Below are 14,814 nucleotides of genomic sequence, written 5' to 3' on the forward strand. Positions count from 1 at the left end.
ACCTTAAATTCTAATAGTATACTAGTAACTTATAAGATATTATTAGAGGGTAATATAAAAAAAGAATTTAATAGAATATTAAATTAGAGTAGTAAGAATATATTAATATTTATTATTATCTATAGAAATATATTATTAATGTATTTCTAACTGTATACTTATAATATAATAGATATAGTAAAGTAGTAATTTTAATTACTAGAAGTTACAAATATTAGAGGAGTTTACCTTCTATTTAGAATTATAATAAATAGTAATATATATATAGAACTGCAATTTAACCTGAAATATACTAGGGGAATTAGCATTAGAAAATAGCAAGTCTATATTATTAATAGTTAACAATATATATTTATTAGCAGTATTTATATTCTTATTCTTATAGATAAGCTTAATAATAAATATACCTTTAATAATAAATATATATTTATTACTGGGATATTTAAGCCTTAATATACTCTTTTTATTAATAATAAGATATTTAATATACTATAGGTAAGATTAAAGAGCAGCTATATTAATTAGATAAAAGTTAATAAAAATACTACCTACTAGAAGGTATAGTAATAAATAAATAGTACTGTTTTATATCTAGTTACTTATAATATCTATTAATACTATATAGTAAATAGAGCTAGAATTTAATAGGATAGCTACCTAAAGATAGAAGGAAAGTATTTTAATAAGAAAGAACTTACCTATACTGCTACTATTATTAAAATAAAAAAGAATTTAAATAGGATTTTACACCTAGAAGTAGCTTATAAAGATATTATATATAAGATATTATTATAGATTTAGCTAATTATACTAATAAGAAACTAAGAACCTTTATATTATTAGCTATAAGATAGCTAGTAATAAGGTCTTTTTAGTAGCTATCTTAAAGTTTTAGATAAATACCTATATATTATGTTTAGTTATAATTAATATTAATATTATAGCAGCTAAGTTAGTTAAGATCTTTTTAAATAAGAAGGTTATTAGGTAAAAGAGTAGTAATATAAATCTAGTTTTTATTATTAAATTCTTCCTCTATATAAATAGAGTTTTATATTAATCCTCTTAAGGCTATAATTAAGCCTTTTTTAGCTAGCTGTAATAATTATTACTATAACTATAATACTATTAATAATAAAAAAAGGCCTTAATATAAAATCTAAAAAGCTAGCTATTAAATATAAGAAGCTTATTAAGCTAGTAATATAGGTAATTTAATATTAACTTTATATAATAGTAATCTAGTTATTATTATCTTTTTAGATTAACTTAATAATAAAAGAAGTAAATTAATATATAAGGCCTGCTATTAATATTATCTAGCTGCTATTACTTTTATATAGAAGAATCTTTAAAGTGGAAATTCTAATATTTAAAAAAGAAAATATAAATTAGATCTTCTAGAGCTTCTAGATATTAACTATACTTTTTATAGATATTAAGAATCTTATTAACTTTATTACTATTAATTTATAAAAAGTAAGAATACCTATTAAAATTATAGCAGTTAATATATAGGCAGGTTTATAAGCCCTTTTATAATAGTAGGTTAAGAAGTAAGTAGCTAACCTCTTACTTTAAGTAATTTTACTTAGTAACTAGCTAATTTAGAAGCTTTAATATAAAAGAAATTAGGGGGTTATAGTCCTTAATTTAGAGTATTAAAGCCTTTTTAATTTAGATAAAAAACTTACTCTTCTTTTTTAACTTAAAGTAGTATTTAACTGTATAATTAATTACCTACTATAAGCTTATATAGGGCAAGATATTTATATTAACTAGCTATATAATAGTAAGTAAGTAGTTATAGTAATTAATCTAGCTATTATTCTACTTATCTTTAAAGCTTTAATACTTAAAATAAAAAACTTTATTAAGAGAGGCTAATAGATACTACTTATAAGAAAATCTAAAGTAGTACTCTACCTACTTAATATACTTATTAAGCTATATATAGTAATTATTATAGTAGTAGTATTAACGTGCATGACAAGCATGTGCACCAAACAAGCATGTGCACCAAAAATCCGTCAATCTCTCCTCTTTCCCTCTGATCAATTGTTTCTCAACCACAAAACATGTCACAGTCAAATAAAGAGGCAAATATCCTTCTTGCCCTTCAAGCTCTTCAAAATAACTCATCATTAAGTCTCAGACGCGCCGCAAGGATCTATGAAATTGATTATTATGCCCTACGTCGCCGACAGAATGGCATTCTTTCTCGACGCGATTGGATCCCTAAATCACGCAAACTATCAAATCTAGAGGAACAGATCATTATTCAGTTCATTCTCGACCTAGATTCGCGAGGATTTCCTCCGCGACTGCGTGGTGTGGAAGAAATGGCCAACCGACTGCTCGCTGACCGCGACGCGTCACCCGTCGGCAAGCGCTGGGCTTCCAACTTCGTCAAGCGACACCCAGAGCTTAAGACGCGTTTTTTTCGCAAATATGACTATCAGAGGGCTAAATGCGAAGATCCGACTATTATTCGCGACTGGTTTACGCTTGTGGCGAACACAATCGCGAAATATGGTATCACCCTTGCTGATATTTACAACTTTGATGAGACTGGCTTTATGATGGGTATGATCGCAAGCGGAATGGTCGTCACAGGCGCAGAAAGGCGTGGAAGACCGAAATCAGTCCAGCCTGGAAACCGGGAATGGGTTACGGTCATCCAGGCTATCAATGCGGAAGGCTGGGCGATCCAGCCGTTCATCGTGGTTGCGGGCCAATATCACCTCGCCAGCTGGTATCGAGAAAGCAACCTCCCGGGCGATTGGGCCATCGCCACGACCAAAAATGGCTGGACTGACAACGAGACGGGTCTTGAGTGGATCAAGCACTTTGATCAGCACACAAAGACCCGATCAAATGGTCGCTATTGCCTTCTGATCCTCGATGGGCACGAAAGCCACCACTCGACCGGCTTTGAGACATATTGCGAGGAGAACAACATCATCACGCTTTGTATGCCACCTCATTCGTCTCATCTACTCCAGCCTCTTGACGTCGGGTGCTTTGGGCCACTCAAAAAGGCGTACGGTCGGGAAATAGAGCATTTGATTAGATGCTCTATAACCCACATTTCAAAGACCGAGTTCTTTCCGGCCTTTTACGCTGCCCACCAAGCCGCTATGACAAAAGGCAATATTCAGGGAGGTTTTAGAGGAGCCGGGCTTGTTCCTTTAGACCCGGAAAGTGTCATATCCAAGCTTGATGTGCAGTTACGGACTCCAACACCTGTTGAGGAGGAGGCGAGCCTCCCCGACCCTTGGGTTCCAAAGACCCCAAAGACCGTCCTTGAGGCTAGCTCTCAGTCTGAATACCTCAAAAGACGAATTAGAAGGCACCAGAGCAGCTCCCCGGCATCTATTCTTGAGGCACTTGAGTCATTTTCTAAGGGAACAAAGGCAATAATGCATCAGATAGCATTACTGAAGTCTGAGAACCAGATCCTTCGACAGTCAAATGAGGTACTTAGCAAGCGGCGTAGAGCAAAAAGAACCCGCCTGCAGAATAGAGGGAAGATGACTGTAGATGAGGGAAGGGAAGCAATTGATCAGAAGGATGTTGGTATGCAGGTAGTGGCCGAATCATCGAGAAGTGGTGGTCAAAGAGGATCGGCGCGACGGAAGGAAAGCCGTTGTGGAACATGCGGCGAGACCGGGCATAACGCAAGAACATGTCAGATCGTTGTTGCGATGTCTGGAGAGGAGTATAGCGATTAGTCTCAATTGATTAGATGCTTTGTTGTGTTTTTTTGCTATGTTTTATCTTAAAGGTTAAGTGAAAGTGGTGCACATGCTTGTTTGGTGCACATGCTTGTCATGCACGTTATATATAGTTAACTACTATTAATAGAAGTTAAATAGTAAGAAGCTACTATAATAAATTAAGAATTAAAGAGTTCTCTTCTTTAAATATTTATATTTACTAAGGCTTTAGGTTAATAGTAAATATATAATATCCCTAAATATAAGTAAATTACTTTTAGAATTAATTATTATTAAAATTTAAATCTAAATAGCTATTTAACTAATAAAGGCTATAATAATAACTAAACTTCCTTTTCTACTACTTATAGTAACTTTAAAAGTTTATTAAATTAAACTTCTACTTTAAAATAATAGTTCTAAATAGTATATAATACTTATAGAAGTAGTAAGTAGTAATATAAATATTATCTTATAGTAGTTACTAGAATAAAACTATCTAGCTTATTTTAAAAGCTACTTATTACTTATAGAATTAAGGTATATAATAATATAGAAATTTCCAGTAGTAATTAGCTGTATTTATAATAATAAAAAGACTAGGCCTACTTAAATTATAGATATATACTTTTAATTTCTTTTTTTACTTATATTAATATAGCTAGATACCTCTAATTATAGTAACTTAATATATAATTAATAACCCTGGGGCTCAGTAGTTAAGAGCTTGGGATCTTTTTTTAAGAGGTTGTTAGTTCGAATCTAGCCTAGGGCACAATCCTTGTAATTATACTGTAACTGCTAGCCTCATCCCCTAGCAGAAAAGTCAGCCTGTATAGGGATTGAACCCAAGGATCCGACTTGCTAACCGGGCCTAAGGTAGCAAGCTAATTGGTCCCTAGCTTGCCTTTAGGAAGTGGACTGGCCAACTTACTATAAGAGGCTAACTACAGCGCATTCCTGTGCTTATAAATAGGTAACCCCCCCTCTACCCAGAGAAAATAGGAAGGTTGGAAGACTAGAAGGTTAAGGTATTAATAGCGAGGAATAGCTTGAGGTGTTGTTACCAGTTATAGACTTGAAGTTGCATTGTATGCTCTATAGTGACCTTATGGGTATATAGAGTGGTAGAAATAGAAGGAAGGGGTAGGGTTTTCATCTAATATTTAGGCATACGGTTTTTCCCTATCCGATAAAGTAGTAGGAGTTCTATAGGCCTTGATAAAGGTAAAATAGCATATACTAAATAAATAAATAAATATATAATTAATTAGATTAATATCTAAGCTTCTAGCTTATTAGGCTTAGCTATTACTTTCTCTAGATTAATATATATAAAAGCTTAGCAGCAGCCTTTATATTTATTTATTTATTTAGTATACGCTATTTTACCTTTATCAAGGCCTATAGAACTCCTACTACTTTATCAAATAGGGAAAAACCGTATGCCTAAATATTAGATGAAAACCCTACCCCTTCCTTCTATTTCTACCACTCTATATACCCATAAGGTCACTATAGAGCATACAATGCAACTTCGAGTCTGTAACTGGTAACAACACCTCAAGCTATTCCTCGCTATTAATACCTTAACCTTCTAGTCTTCCAACCTTCCTATTTTCTCTGGGTAGAGGGGGGGTTACCTATTTATAAGCACAGGAATGCGCTGTAGTTAGCCTCTTATAGTGGGTTGGCTAGTCCACTTTCTAAAGGCAAGCTAGGGACCAATTAGCTTGCTACCTTAGGCCCGGTTAGCGAGTCGGATCCTCGGGTTCAATCCCTGTACAGGCTGACTTTTCTGCTAGGGGACGAGGCTAGCAGTCACAGCACAATTACAAGGATTGTGCCCTGGGCTGGATTCGAACCAACAACCTCTTGAAAAAAGGTCCCAAGCTCTTAACCACTGAGCCCCAGGGTGCAGCCTTTATATTACTTAATAAAGTAGTTACTTTACTTTTAAATCTATATATATAATAATATATTAAGAGCGATAAAAAGCTATATCTTATAGCAGGCAAAATATCCATTTTACTATCTTATTATATATATAAGATAGTCTTGGTATATAATACTCTATAGGCAAGGCTCTATAAAGTCTATCTTACTATTAGAGTAGAAAGTAGGAAATATAAGTATTAATAGCAATTAGAAATAGTTAAATTTGTTAATAGGGGTTCTGCAAATAGAAGGTAATAGCATCTAGTGTTAAGCCTATATACTAAGCGGTATATACTCAAGATTAGCTATATACTTAGGGTTAGGGGTACTATTAAGGAATCGGGACTGTAGGGTGTTTAATTTGGTATTAGTAACCTATAAATTTGAAATAGCTGATATGTTAGTATTATAAGAATCCTCTTCTACTACCTCCTCAATAGGGCCTTGAGGAACCTTGCTATTAGGTATATTAGCTACTTAGCTAACAATAGAATCAATTATACTACTATTAAGAGGAAGCTATTACAGGCAATTCTAGCTTATGATAATATTATAATAGCCCGGGTAGTAGTGCTATAAGTAATATAACTAAATTAACAGGTATAAGTAGCATACCTAGAAATTATAAGTAAACTGCTACTAAAAGTAAGGGTTGCTATCTATATTAGGAGGCTGTAGGAGTATAATATCTAGGTCTTTAAATAGAACTGGGAGCTCTTTAAATAGCCTACTAATATTATAAAGAAAGTGAATAATATAGCTGTAGTATTTATATTAAGCGCTATATACCTATAGGACCTTTATGTATATATAAATCCTAGTAATAAGCATCTCCTTAACCATCATTAGATTAGGTAGATTGCCGGGGACTTCCCTAAAGTTAAGGTTATTTATAGCACTAAAGAAGTAGGGCTCGGTAGGGGTTCTCTTTCTATCTCGACTAATATAGCGGCTGCAGATTTGTAAGCTATTTTGCTTTATATCGAATTAATGCTCCTAGTAATGAAGGTAACTATATATCTTGTCGTTATTTAGGGCGGTATAGAACTCCCGAACAAGAGCCTAATCTTCCTCACCAAGAGCAGGCAAGTCAAGGTCCTCTATAAAAGGTGGATTAATACTGTAATTAAACTGTCGCTCTTGAGGCTATATGCCTTGACGTGTATAACAGCCGCAGCAATAACCCTATAGCAGTAATAAAGGCGCGGTAGAAAGCAATTCCTATGGTATAGGCGTGCCTAGCATAACAGGAGCCGTAGGAAGTGATTCCTGTGGTATAGGCATGCCTAGCATAACAGGAGCCGTAGGAAGAGTGCCTTGAGGAATTGGCGTTTGAGGAATCGGCGTGCCTAGAACTACTATTAGCAGGCAAAGTATAGGAGGGATAGGGGAAGTTCCCTCTACCGCGCTTGGAGTAGATAGCTACAGCAGAGGTCTAGGCAGTCCCTGGAGTGCGGGCGCCAGGCCATAGAATAAAGCAGGTGTAGCAGGAGATCGTGATCCGTGCACAGACGCAAGCCTTGGCGCAGTCCGCCCTGGAGGCGTCAGGTTAGCTAGAGAATCGGTCCTCTTCGTGGCTCTGTGTGGCGATTGCCTCAAGGCGATGTTCTGCATGGCGGCGACGGCAGCTTGGGATTTGGCTATACGTTCCCTTTGGCGTGCCCTATAGCTAGCACAATCTCTTGTAAACTTCATAGAGTCCTTAATGCTTTGAAATTCGACTTCGGGTAGGTCTTGCTTGTAGGTATGGCAGTTTCGAACTGCCTCGGGTATATAATCCTCTATCTGGCTATATATATATCCACCTCTTATCTACCTAGACTGCTAGATATTGCTCGGGCAGGGAGGCTTTGTAATGGCTTACGTCCAATAACGTAATAGATCTTAAGAGGGAAGCTATTTTTGAGGGAGGTAGATTAGGTCTGAATGATTAGGGATGAAACTGCATAGCTTTCCGAAGGTAGGTAACTGGGGAATCTTAAGAGATAGGCTGGCTGCAGAGGTAATATGTAAACCCAGATACCGTTAGCAATCTGATGGATTTAATAGATTTAACAGAAAAGAAAAGCAGCCGCTACGTAGGTTAGTGTACAGAGTAAAGAGCACGGGGGTTATTCATTCAGGATCATACTTAGCAACCCACCAAATTAATTGCAGAGAAGAAAAAAAGAACTAAAAGCTCTTGGAGAGTTTGCCAAGCTCGCTAGTTTCCCAGTCAACGCTCAGGGGGTAGTTAGTAGCAAGGCCTTCATTTCGTAGCGTTAACAGCCGACCAATTCGCGCACGAGTTGAGCACAGGCCAGGCTAATTGGCCAATCAGAAGAGGTTTTATGCTCTTCTTTCTGACTGAGTAAAACGCCCTTCGGGCTGAATAAGTCAATTAGAGATATAGGTGTTGCAATCACTAGTAATCTATTCAGGATCACTAGTAATTAAGTGAGGTGGGAGCTCCGATCGTCTTAAAAGGGGCCCCTGGTTAGTGCCGGTTGTAACCGCCTGGTCACTGCCGGTTGTAACCGCCTGGTCACTGCCGGTTGTAACCGCCTGGTCACTGCCGGTTGTAACCGCCTGGTCTCAACACAGGCCATCACAAATTGCCTACAGAGTATAGTATCATCCATTCACCTTCATCTATCCATCTCACTTACAACCCTCAACTCACACTCGCACCGAGTCATACATCGCAAACCAAATCACCATGGAACTTGCCTTCACCACCGTCGACGTCTTCACGGAGACGCGCTTCCGCGGCAATCCCCTCGCCATCATCACTATCCCCGCCTCGGGCCCTAAACCCACGCGGGAGCAGAAACAAGCCATCGCCCGCGAGTTCAACCTGTCGGAGACCGTCTTCGTCCACGACGTCGCCGACCCAGCGACTAACAAGCAGCGCAATATCGACATCTTCCTGCCCTTCGCCGAGATCGCCTTCGCGGGCCACCCGACCGTGGGCACCGCTGTGTCGCTGCTCAATCAGGGCGTGGATACTCTCGTCACCAAAGCAGGGCCGATTCCGCTACAGCAGATAGGGGCCAAGGCCGCGCAGGCGAGTATCCCGCATAACATTCACTTACACGCCAAACATGTCCGCGATCTCTCGCTTTCCGCGAGCGACCTGACGTCCAACGCACAGATCCGGGACGTCGAGCTCAGCGCCCCCATCTTCAGCATCGTCAACGGCGTGAGCTTCGTCCTTATCGAGCTGCCCTCTCTGGCGCTCCTCGCTCAAGTCGAGAATAGTAGCACGCAGTTCCCCGTCGACAAGCTCCTGGATGAAGGTTGGCAGAACGGCGTCCTCGGGAGATACTACTACGTCAAAACAGGGTCCAGCAAGGATCAAAATGGCCGGCCCGTCGTGTCTCTTCGCACGCGCATGATGTTGCCCGAATTTGAGGACCCAGCGACCGGTTCTGCGGCGTGCTGCCTGAGCTCGTTCCTCAGCACCGTGGGGGACAAGCAGGGGACTTCCAGCCGCAGGTACGAAATCACGCAGGGTGTCGAGATGGGCAAGGAGAGCAATATTGTAGTCGAGGTGGACATGAAGGACTCCAAGATCGACAAGGTCAAACTGGCTGGCACCGCTGTCCAGGTTATGCGAGGCACCGTTAGTATTTAGACGAACCAGTACGTATATCAGGGGAGAAGAGTGGCCTGAGGTTCAATAAGCTCGACGGTTGATAAAGACATGTTCTATATTAGTAGTAATTCTGGTAGAATTAAACGACGTCAGTGCTGTCCCTTCGCCCTGATGAGCAGCCAACAATAAAGGCGAAAAGATTCCACCTACGCGTCGTAATGTGTAAAAGACGGGGCGCCGTCCAGCAATTCGCATTAGAGATCGTCCGGGTTTCGTAAGATAATACGGTATACACAATATGACTATCTTAAAGAACCTAGTTGTCTGCCCAGGCTGGATATAATATGACGTTGAATATTATAGGCTTACTCACTATAGTCAGCTAAGGAGCAATGAAATAACAGGACTGTAAAGGATGTATAGATCTGAACATCCAGGCAGAACACATAGCACAGTGGTAATACTGGGCGAACAAGTCATCTGGTCTGTAGCGCTGGGCTCACCAGACAGAGGGTCCAAAGCCGCGTAGATTATCGACAACTCTGACATCCTGTCGGTCACCAGAAAAGTGTACCTTGCAGCACCACGGCAAAGCGCTTTAGAGATGACTTGTTAGATGATCGGATCGTTCCGACTGCGACTGTCTAGTAGCACCCGAGCAAAAGGCATCGCAGGAGAGTGGAAGTAGGTATTCATATGCTTCCTAATATAAAGTTGGGTAGCGCGGCATGATAACCTTTTAGGCTTATCTGAATTGAAATCTGTCCATTCAATTATCTAAGATGCCTATCCTACGCTTTCCCCGTCTTTCACTACCCGATTGCGTGCTAGGCAATTACCACGGAAGCGAGTTGCTGTTATAGTTCTTGAACTTTCCGCCAAATTCGGCCCGGGTAGCAGTATCAACCAGCTTCAGGAGACCAGTAACACTAGTATCGACGTCGATGGCGCCGATAGAGGCTGGGTCAAGACCGGGAGGAATGAATGAGGGGGCCATGTCGGTCAGAACCAACCCGGGGTGCACCGCGTAGGTGGTGAGCCAGGGCTCCTCAAAGTGAAGGCGGGAGACGAGCTAGTTGAGGGCCGTCTTGCTGGTGCTGTAAGGGCTGAAGGTCTGCGGGAAGGCGGCGAGTGCCTCCTGGCTGCCGATGCTGCCGATCAGGGTCGAGATGGGGAAGAAGATGGGGTTGCCGGTCGAGCTGGCCTGGAGCAGGGGGGAGACGGCCCGGAATAGCATTATAGGGCCGATGGAGTTAGTGTTGAAGTGGTCTCGGAGTGATTTGGGGGTCGTCTTGGAGACGGTGGTGCCTGAGTGGGCGATGCCGGCGTTGGCAATGACGACGTCGAGGGACTTGATGCTGTGATCCTTCTGGAGCTGCGTAACGGCCGCGGCGGGGTCAGCATCGACCTGGGAGTCGAGTTTGAGGATGATAAGCTTGCTTCCCTTGCTCTTGGGCAGCGAGTTGAGCGAAGCCGCCTTTGCGGGGTCTCTGGCCGTGGCTACGACGGTGACTCCGGGTTGCAGGAGGAGCTTCTTGTAAAGCCCTTGCTAATGCCTTGGTTGGCGCCGGTGATGAAGAAGACCTTGGGTGCAGACATTGTGTATTGGATCAAACGGGGAGTAGTGTAAGTGGTAGGAGATGCTAAGTTGTTTGTGAGAGCGTGGTGACAAGAGAATCACCATTGTCAAGCCATCTCGTTCCTGTCTTATACTAAGGACCGACAGAGTATTATGCTATAGAGATGGTGTATTTGCTAAAAGATTTTATGATTCCACGTACTTAGCAATTCACATACCGTATTTGCAGTGTACCTACTCTCTCTTACAGGTTTAACTTGCTGTTGCGGACCCTATTGGATAGGCTTGGCCGCTACGCTTTGATAATATATTAATTTTTATATAACGTACATAATAAGTATGTAAGCCAGACAAGTATGTGAGCCACTATTATCAATTCTCTCAAGTTAAAATCACTCTAAAAACACAATAAAGCAATTAATCAATTAAAACTAGTTACTATACTCTTCTCCAGACGTCTCAATCACTACCTGACAGGTCCTTGCATTATGACCGGGCTTGCCGCAGACACCACACCGCCGAACCCCCGGTCGCGCCGACCTTCCTTAACCACCACTCCTCGACAATTTGGCTAATACCTGCGCATCTACATCCATTTAATCAATTGCTTGCCTTCCTTCTTCTACTGTCATTACCCCTCTTTTCTATAGTCTAGTCCTTTTTGCCCTCCGGCGCCGGCTTAATATCTTATTTACCTCTCAAAGGTCTTTGTTCTTAGACCTCAATAAGGCATTCTTATATATTATTGCCTTAGTTTTCTTAGTAAGTAATTTAAGAGCTCTTAAAATTGACTTTGGGGAGCTACTTTAATGCCTTCTGATTTGTCTATTGAGGTATTCAAATTGAGATTGGGCCTTAAGGACAGTCTTTGGAGTCTTTAATGCCTAAGGGGTCGTAGGGCTAGCTACCTCCTCGGTAGGCGTTGGAGTCTGTAGCTGCATATCAAGCTTTAAGACTATACTTTTTAGGTTAAGAGGAATAAGCCCGGCTCCTCTAAAAGCTATCTTAATATTTCTTTTCGTTATAGTAGCCTAATATGCAGCGTAGAAGGCTGGAAAGAACTTAGTCTTTAAAATGTAGGTTATAGAGTATCTAATTAAATACTCTATTTTTTGACTATAAGCTTACTTAAGTAGGTTAAAGTACCTGATATTAAGAGGCTAAAGTAGATAAGATAAATGAGGCGGTATATAAAGTGTAATAATCTTATTTTTCTTATAATATCTCTTAAAGTTAGTAAAGTGGTAATTTTTATAGCTATTAAGAACTAGAAGATAATAGAAATTAATTAATTAATTAATTATATATTAGTTAAAGTGCTTTAGCTACTTAAGATCAATCTTATTATTAGTCTAGCTATTTTAAGTTATTATAATAACTTAATTGCCCGGGAGGTTACTTTCTTAATATTAATTAATAAGGTAATATTAACCTATACTAATAATAAATAGCTAAATTGCCCAGCCTTCTATATTAATTACTTAAATAACTATAATTTATTTCTAGCTTCTAGGTTATACTAATTTTAATTATCTATATCTTTTTAAACTTATAATAATTATTCTACTTATAATTATACCTATAAGAAAGCCAGTCTTATTAAAGTTTCAGATATTATTTAATTAGATATTATACTTTATAATTATATTTACTATAAGTTAAAATTAATTATAGATAATAGTTATATCTTTATATTTAGCTTTCTAATAGTTATATTTATAAAAAAAATACATTTTTAGCTTATAATATTATATAATAAAGTTATAAGCTTAGTACTTACTAATAAGTAGTATATTACAGTTAGTAAGTAGTTAATTAGTTATTTCTTTAATAGCTTATAGTTAGAAGGGGAATTTTTATAAATCTAGGTTAAGAATAAACTAAATTATAATTTATTTCTTTAAATTAGATAGTTAGTATAACTTTAGAATCTAATTATATTAAAACTATATATTATTCTACTAGTAATATAAGATATTATAATTAACTTTATAGATATTTATAGTATATTAGATACTTAGTTTTAAGTTATTTTAAAGGGCTTAAAGTATAAGAAGAATTCTAGTTTTTTTATTTTCTTTTAATATATTAAGTAGTTAAGAATAAATTAATTAAATAGTAATAATATAAAGTAAGGGATTTTTAGCTTATATACTTATCTAGCTTATATACTTATTATATACATTATATAAGTTATTAAAAGTTAAATAATATAAAAATTAAGAATTATTTTTAGCTACTTAGTTAATTATATAGTAAAATTCCAATTTAACTAGTAGATTATATATATTATTAGGTTAATAAGAAAGTCTATAATATATAAGTATAATAATATTATAGTAAGTAGAGAAATATAACTAAAAAAAGAACTTACTTTATTTCTTAAGTTTAGAAAAATAAATCTAATATATAATAAATAATTTTTAAGTTTTATTGTATTTTTAATAATAGCTTCTTATTATAATTTTACTTATAGCTATTATTGTAATTATATAGTAGTTATAATAGGGGGGTTAATAAGTTACTATACCTATATAAAAGTATTTATAACCTTATTATTTTTAGCTAGAAATAGATTTTAAAGTATAAAGTTTTATAACTATTAGCTTTAATATATAAATAAAGAGAAGATATAAAAAGAAATAAGTACTTTTTAATATATAATAATTAAATTAGTTTTACTACTTATTAATTCTTATAAAAATTATATAAATAATATTAAGTAAAGTTATATAAAATCTATAAAGTTATATTATAATTATATTATTTTATAGATAATATTATAAATATTTTATAATTAACTACTAAATTAGTAGTATCTATTTATACTTAATAGTATTTTATAAGTATTCTTAATAGCTTACTTTTTTTTATTTAGAGAAAATTCTCTATAAGCTTATTAAATTAATTATTACTTTCTTATTAAAGTAAATCTTCTTTTAAAGCTATAAAATTAAAAAAATAATTTGTAATTTCTACTTAATAGCTTTCTTTTTATTATAATACTTAAAAATTAACTGGAGATTATATTAAATTAATTATATATAAAGTATAATTAAAATTAACTAAGATATAAATTAATATAGCTAGGTATTTACTAAATTACCTATAATTATTTCTTATATTAAAACTAGCTAGAATAATTTTATCTATAATTAATAGTATTAAAGCTGGATAATTAAGAGGTCTAGTCTATTAGTAATTAAAATATAAATACTATATAACTATACTATACTCCTTCTTTATATTACTAGCTTAAATTATTTAAAGTATCTAATAAGAGCTAGATAGGTATAATTTTTTAATATATTAATATTTTAATTTTAGTTATAGAGGGTGAGATTAATAGAAAAACCCCTTATAAAAAAGAGGGTGCTAGATAAATATAATATTAATATAATAATAATTTTTAATTTTAATTAAATATTATTACTTTAATTAAATTAGCTATATTAAATCTAATATTTTTTAATATTACTAACTTTATATTTATATTATATTTTTAATAAATAGAATATAATTTATAACTTTAAAAGCTATATTAAATAAGTTAAATAATACTTTTATTATAATACTAACTATATCCTCTATAATTTTTATTAGTATATTAATAATATTAGTTATAATTTTAACTTTATCTTAAAGCTATTAACATACATAATAAGCTTGCGTAACAAACAAGCTTGCGTAACAAAAATCCCTCTACCTACATTATCTCCATTTAATCAATTAATTCTCAACCACAAAATATATCTAACCCTCATATTGAGGGTAGAATCCTTCTTGCACTTCAGGCCCTTCAAAATGACCCAAAATTAAAGCTCCGACGCGCTGCAGAGATCTACAAAGTTGGCCGTATGATGCTATGGCGCCGGCAGAAGGGGATTCAATCCCGACGCGATTGGATCCCCAAATCACGCAAGCTGTCCGATCTAGAAGAGCAGATTATTATTCAGTTCATCCTCGACCTGGATTTGCGAGGGTTTCCCCCGCGACTACGT

At 36.3% G+C, this 14,814-nt stretch overlaps 3 protein-coding genes and 1 pseudogene across 4 annotated transcripts; 1 reads left to right on the forward strand and 3 right to left on the reverse strand.

Annotated features, from left to right (window-relative positions):
* Window positions 1-5,563: 5,563 nt before the first annotated feature.
* BGZ61DRAFT_t216 lies at window positions 5,564-5,636 on the reverse strand (annotated as a pseudogene). The gene has a single exon. The product of its transcript is annotated as a tRNA-OTHER (tRNA).
* Window positions 5,637-6,668: 1,032 nt separating this feature from the next.
* Window positions 6,669-7,635, reverse strand: BGZ61DRAFT_547015 (uncharacterized protein). Its single transcript, XM_046255348.1, has 2 exons — window positions 6,842-7,635; window positions 6,669-6,803 (listed from the first exon to the last, which is right to left on the reverse strand). The coding sequence occupies exon 1, from the start codon at window positions 7,350-7,352 to the stop codon at window positions 7,080-7,082; it is 273 nt and encodes a 90-aa protein (XP_046093196.1). The 5' UTR covers window positions 7,353-7,635; the 3' UTR covers window positions 6,669-6,803; window positions 6,842-7,079.
* Window positions 7,636-8,245: 610 nt separating this feature from the next.
* On the forward strand, window positions 8,246-9,568 carry BGZ61DRAFT_469617 (putative phenazine biosynthesis protein). The gene has a single exon (XM_046247978.1). It carries the CDS (start codon window positions 8,356-8,358, stop codon window positions 9,271-9,273), a length of 918 nt encoding a protein of 305 aa, XP_046093197.1. The 5' UTR covers window positions 8,246-8,355; the 3' UTR covers window positions 9,274-9,568.
* A 738-nt stretch (window positions 9,569-10,306) lies between these two features.
* BGZ61DRAFT_542341 (uncharacterized protein) lies at window positions 10,307-10,833 on the reverse strand (the record flags this gene model as incomplete). The annotated part of the gene is made up of 2 exons (XM_046255173.1): window positions 10,307-10,682; window positions 10,739-10,833. 2 exons carry the CDS (start codon window positions 10,831-10,833, stop codon window positions 10,307-10,309), a joined length of 471 nt encoding a protein of 156 aa, XP_046093198.1.
* Between the last annotated feature and the right edge of the window lie 3,981 nt (window positions 10,834-14,814).

This window comes from Ilyonectria robusta (assembly GCF_021365365.1).
Source record: "Ilyonectria robusta strain PMI_751 chromosome Unknown BGZ61scaffold_115, whole genome shotgun sequence".
NCBI classification, from domain to species: Eukaryota; Fungi; Ascomycota; class Sordariomycetes; order Hypocreales; family Nectriaceae; genus Ilyonectria; species Ilyonectria robusta.

Excerpts from the sequence above, each read along its gene's own strand:
- BGZ61DRAFT_547015 (XM_046255348.1), bottom strand. The coding sequence starts at position 7,352 with ATGAAGTTTACAAGAGATTGTGCTAGCTATAGGGCACGCCAAAGGGAA.
- BGZ61DRAFT_469617 (XM_046247978.1), top strand. The coding sequence starts at position 8,356 with ATGGAACTTGCCTTCACCACCGTCGACGTCTTCACGGAGACGCGCTTC.